Below are 5,251 nucleotides of genomic sequence, written 5' to 3'. Positions count from 1 at the left end.
GCACTGATCCTCACATGCATGCAGACTGAACACACACACACATGCAAACGCACATTTCTGATGCACATCAGCAGACATGACTCTTGAATCAGCTGTTCACATGACTTCCAGCCCTCTCTCGGTTTGTCGCACTCACACACTTGGCTCGTCCCTGCTGTTGCGAAAGGCTGCTTGACTTTTGGACGCTGACGGCAGATTCAGCGCATGAAAAATGCAAAACTCGGAGAGTTGGAGCAGATGAGTCAGAGCAGGTCCTGCAGACGTTCTGAATGAGTGGCAGGAGTTTCAGATTAGTGCTGCTGTTTGCTGCAGCCATGCAGAAAGCAGCGGTGGGAGATGTATACACATCATTTACTTCAGTAAAAGCAAAAGTACTTGTTATATCATTATATATGACATTACTCAAGTGTTATACAGATGCATCAGTGTGTACGTAGCTGCTACCTACCGTCACCTAAATTTATTGGCGTAAAAACACTAATATTTCCTCCTGAAATGTGGTGGAGTTAAAGTGTAAAGTGGCATAAAATGGAAAATTCTCAGATTCAGTACTTGAGTAAAATCCTTTCACCACTGAGCAGGAATCAACAAGTCATTCACACGACATGTGATCGACCAGGAGAGACCTGCTGAGCGTATTTACACAAGTCTCGTCGCCAGACAGTTCAAACTCCTGCATTTTCAGAAACGGGATGGACGGTGTGTGTGTGTGTATGAGTGTGTGTGTGTGCTCTTTGAGGGGGATAAAGAGCCCAAAGAAGGGGACAAACATGACCGACGGAGGTGCATGTGGCCTTTAAAAGTTCAAGTCCAGGCACGGTGTGTAAATCTGAGCCCTGAAAAAAACAGGCAGCGTTCCTTGAAATAGCTTAAACACTAAAGATAACTCCCAGCCTGTGGCAGGGTCATGTTGATAAAAGAGCGCAGGAACATTCAGAAGTCAATAAATTAAAATTAGATTAAAGTACAATCACACAGCTCCCAATCCCACCCTGATTCTGCAGCAGTCCCACACGGTTGGGTGTATATATATATATATGTGTGTGTGTGTGTGTGTGTGTGAGGAGTATGAACATTCAAGCAGCAAGGAGTAAAAACTCTTGCAGTTATTCTAAACTAGAATAAAAGGAACCACTTTTCTCTGAAGGTTTATTCCACTTTTTCCTCCAGGCTTCGACACGTAGGTGATACAGTACAAACAGTGGACAGAACACAGTACAAAGATAATTTGGCTTTAAAAGTGCAGTCCTACTCAAACACTCCTCAAACATGCTGAGTGCACAAGATATCAGCAACCGCCTGCTCTGTGCGTGAAGTAAACTACGCAGGCGAGTCGACGCGAAATCCGCCATCGCTTGTCAATTTGAGGAGACGGATGTGCAAAAAAAAAAAAAAAAATGCAGCCAGGATGGAAATGGGTACATTTTTGACAACAGATAAAATAAATAAAATATCAGAGAATCACTGCGTTACACCATACCTGTATGCATGCACTGTATATTATAATGTATATTATGAATAATGTCGTTTCTGTGCAGTTTAATCGGTGAACTCGGCGGAGGAATTTGTGCCGTAGCTGACTGACAGCAAGCTTTAAATATAACTTTAAAAAGAATAAAAGTAAAAACACGACGGTGTTGAAATGCTCCAGGATTTTGTAACCTCTGCTCCTTTTCTTTGCTCTGCTTGTTCTCTCCTTCCTCTCTTCATTTCTTGATTCTTTTCGTCCGTCATTCCCTTTTTCCTACTTTGCCTTGTTTCCTCTCTTTAACATCGAGTCAGGCGGATAATCTTACAGTTTTAATTGTGTTTGGGTGCTTTGTCGAAGGGGAAACAAGTGGGTTTTATTATGTCTCTGAGGCTTAGTGATTCACACCATGAGTGAAGTTTCTAGAAGTCAAAACACACTGTGAGCTGTACAGTCCCAAGTGGCGTTCAAAGGTCAACGGAATTCACTGTTTCAGACTTTGGTTAAAGACAACAAATCGTGTTACTGTAATGTAAGTAAGGGAAAATGCTGTGACGGCAGAAAACTAAACTAAAAGATTCCTCTTGGGGGGAAAAGGGACGCATATATTTCAAAATGGCACACTATCAGTGGAATGATTAGACTCTCAAGGACGCATTCAAGAGATAACTAATCACAGTGATTACGAAATCTGGGAAAATGTAAAGGTCGGGATTTTTTAAAAGGCTGCTCCCGGCTCCATCCGTCTTTATCTGTAATAAAAAATATTTGTCATGCCTTCATGAAGTATTTCTGGTTCACTCACGTGGACGTTTCTGTGTCTGGAGACAGCTTTACGCTCTGAAATCACACAGCTGTTGTTCCAAAAATGCATTCGTAACATTGGCTTTCAGTGTCTGGTTTAAAACCATGTGATATCAGTGAAACCTTGTTATCAGGCCACGCAGACATCAGAATTAATATTATCGTTTGTGGAGGGAAGGCCACGGCAACAGAGCCTCTGAGATTAAAACGTGTTCCTTTTGGTTTGATTTTGAATCTCAGCTTCAAGATCAGAGCTGAAAGATCAGCGTTGGGAAACCAGTATTTTTAACTGTTTTCACCCTTGTTGGAAACCATTATATCATGGAAAACATCAAGTACAAAAGGCCAAATGACCGCCTTCTCACTTCCACCGCCTGCTTTCTTAATTAAAGTGATATTTACATTTTTTGTTCCTTTTAGAAATCTGTGAAGTGGAGCAGTGATTCCCTCTGATCTGCCTTTGTTGGATATAACTACCTGTTGCGTAATTCGTATGAACTTTTTAGATATCATCAGAAACATATTGGCACATATAAATATAAAACCAATTCTTTAAAAAAAAAGCCTGGATGAGTGCGTGTCCTCAGTTTCGGGGACCCCTCATGAGGATTTTGGCTGTGCACTCATGTAAACACGGCGGCTGCGTCCGGGGACGTCTAGTAGTTGACGGTCTCCGAGGGGGCGCGGTGGCTGGTGGAGCAGTGTCCCGCCCTAAAGACATGGCGAGAAAAGACGAAAGAGACGTATGAGTCAGCGAGACGAGGCTCGTTGTTCTCACAAGTTCAGTTCAGAGGCTGAACTCCACAGTTAAAAAAAAAAAATAATAATAATGCAATTTAATACAGTGTAAAACGAATCTGCAGGCAAGCAAACTGTCAACAGATATAAGAAATAATCTTTCCAACACTACAGTATTAACTTGGTGTCTGGAAATGAACAACTGCTTATAAGGTCAACACAGCTAGCTAAAATCACATAGCATAGCACAACATGTGATAGATGGAGTTACGTTTTTATGTGAATAAAACCCAAAGTTTCATAGATACATAGTGAAAACTAACTTTCTCCTACACAATGAAATTCTCTGGAATATATTTTGCCCAGAGTTAAAATTTGGATTTGGTTTGGTTTCCAATTAGGTCACTTCAAGTACTTTTGCTAAATATATATCACTTCTATCAGGTTGATATGGTATTTTTCTTTATCATGTAGCATGTAAACCTGAATGAAAGTTAAGCTACCTGCTACCTGCAAAACCTACTGAAGCATATCCGCAATAGTAGCTTCTTAACAGAAAGTGTTAGCTTGTACGCTAACCTACTGATCTTGCTAGAGGTGCTAGCTTAAAGTGTTGTTATTAGCAGAGAAAACATCAATGTATGACGAGCTGTGTTCAGCATGAGGGCATTTTCACATGTAAATGACCAATTATTAGGACTATTCCATAAAAATATGGCCACTGTTGCTGTTAACTCAGTCACCTGCAGAGTCCTGTGGAGCATTCGTAGTTGTTCTGGCAATAAGCTCCAAATGGTTTGCTGTTCATGATCCTCCACAGCGGGGTCATGCGAGCTATCCTCCTCAGTGTGCGGACCCCACTCGAATCTGCCCCCTGGTCCGAGCCGGACCGGACCTGGGGGACCACCGGACCTGCACACACCTGGTATACACAAACAGAGATGGAGAAAGGTACAAGATCGTGAACCAAACCAGAAAGAAGGAAAACCAGGCATACAGCGTTAAATTAAATTGATTTATTACAGTAATTGTCAGTCAGCTGTTGCAGAGGAAACATGAGCGCTGAATCAAAGGAATTCAAGCACATTAGGGTCTTTAATTATAACATTTTAACAGCGTAGTGGTTGAATTTAGATGCATTTAGGTGTAAATCAACTGTCTGACTTCACTGTAAGACATGCAAGAAAGCAGAACAAATCAACATCAGCAATCCATTTTTCCAGAGCTTTCTACCACATGTGCTCATCAGCTGCGGACCTTGAGTCAAGATTTAGCTTTTTTTTTTTTTTCTGTCAGCAAATTGTGAATGTACTTGGTAGAACATTTTTATTGGCACATTTGTAGTTCTAGTTTTTTTTTATTTCTATTTCAAACATTGTAAAACACCCTGATTTAACTGATTAATTCAATTAATATTTTTTACAGTGTAAAACATATTTTTCTAACATTTCAAATACTGAATAAAAAAATACTGATCACAAGTCAGGACAGTCCACTCACCTGCTGAGCCAGCACTAGCAGCACAACACACAGCACGACTGCCACTTTCCTCTGGGTGAAGAAGACTTTCCCCGCCATCTTTACAACAGTTTGCCAGTGAGGCTGATATCTTCTTAGCGACCTGTGGCCCCTCAGGCTCGAGCAAAATTGTGTCTGGACCGATCTCTGAGACTTTCAACCAGCTCGGTTGACTTTTCCGGCCAATTTTTCAGTGAGCGTGGAGGCCGTGTGGAGTCGGGTTCAGTCAGGTTTTCATTAGCCGCGGGGTTGCTGGAAGTCTCATCAAGTCAGCCTGACTCAGCGAACTCAGCTGTGGTGCCAGCCCTGCTTTATATAGACCGGCCATGATCCCAGGAGAGACGGCAAGAGGGAGGGAGGGAGAGGTTTCACAGTCCATGCTGTGTCGTCCACCCCTTTCTTTATCTCTCTTTTCTGGCCCAAATGTGACATCAAGTTTTCACCAGACATTTCCCTAAACGAGGTCATCCAACTCTTCAAGTCTCCCTCATACACACACACACACACACACACACACTTTCTCTCTATCACGTATCGGCTGTACGTGCAGGTAACGTGAGCACAGGTGGCCCAGACGCCGCACACGTGATCGCGACATAAAGGAATGGCAACAGAGAGGCGCAACTGGGTGAAAAGTGTCGCTGGATGTGTGTGTGTGTGTGTGTCAATGCCACGGCGTGTGTGAACGAACTTGCAGCGAGATAAGGCTTTATCTATCTGCAG

At 42.4% G+C, this 5,251-nt stretch overlaps 1 protein-coding gene across 1 annotated transcript; it reads right to left on the bottom strand.

Moving 5' to 3' along the window:
• Window positions 1-1,153: 1,153 nt before the first annotated feature.
• On the bottom strand, window positions 1,154-4,796 carry leap2 (liver-expressed antimicrobial peptide 2). The gene is made up of 3 exons (XM_041965125.1): window positions 4,511-4,796; window positions 3,754-3,932; window positions 1,154-2,983 (listed from the first exon to the last, which is right to left on the bottom strand). The coding sequence occupies exons 1-3, from the start codon at window positions 4,586-4,588 to the stop codon at window positions 2,929-2,931; spliced, it is 312 nt and encodes a 103-aa protein (XP_041821059.1). The 5' UTR covers window positions 4,589-4,796; the 3' UTR covers window positions 1,154-2,928.
• Between the last annotated feature and the right edge of the window lie 455 nt (window positions 4,797-5,251).

This window comes from Chelmon rostratus, chromosome 23 (genome assembly GCF_017976325.1).
Source record: "Chelmon rostratus isolate fCheRos1 chromosome 23, fCheRos1.pri, whole genome shotgun sequence".
NCBI lineage: Eukaryota > Metazoa > Chordata > Actinopteri > Chaetodontiformes > Chaetodontidae > Chelmon > Chelmon rostratus.
The sequence above is the reverse complement of the archived record's forward strand: the minus strand, read 5'-3'. Positions and strand labels throughout refer to the sequence as shown.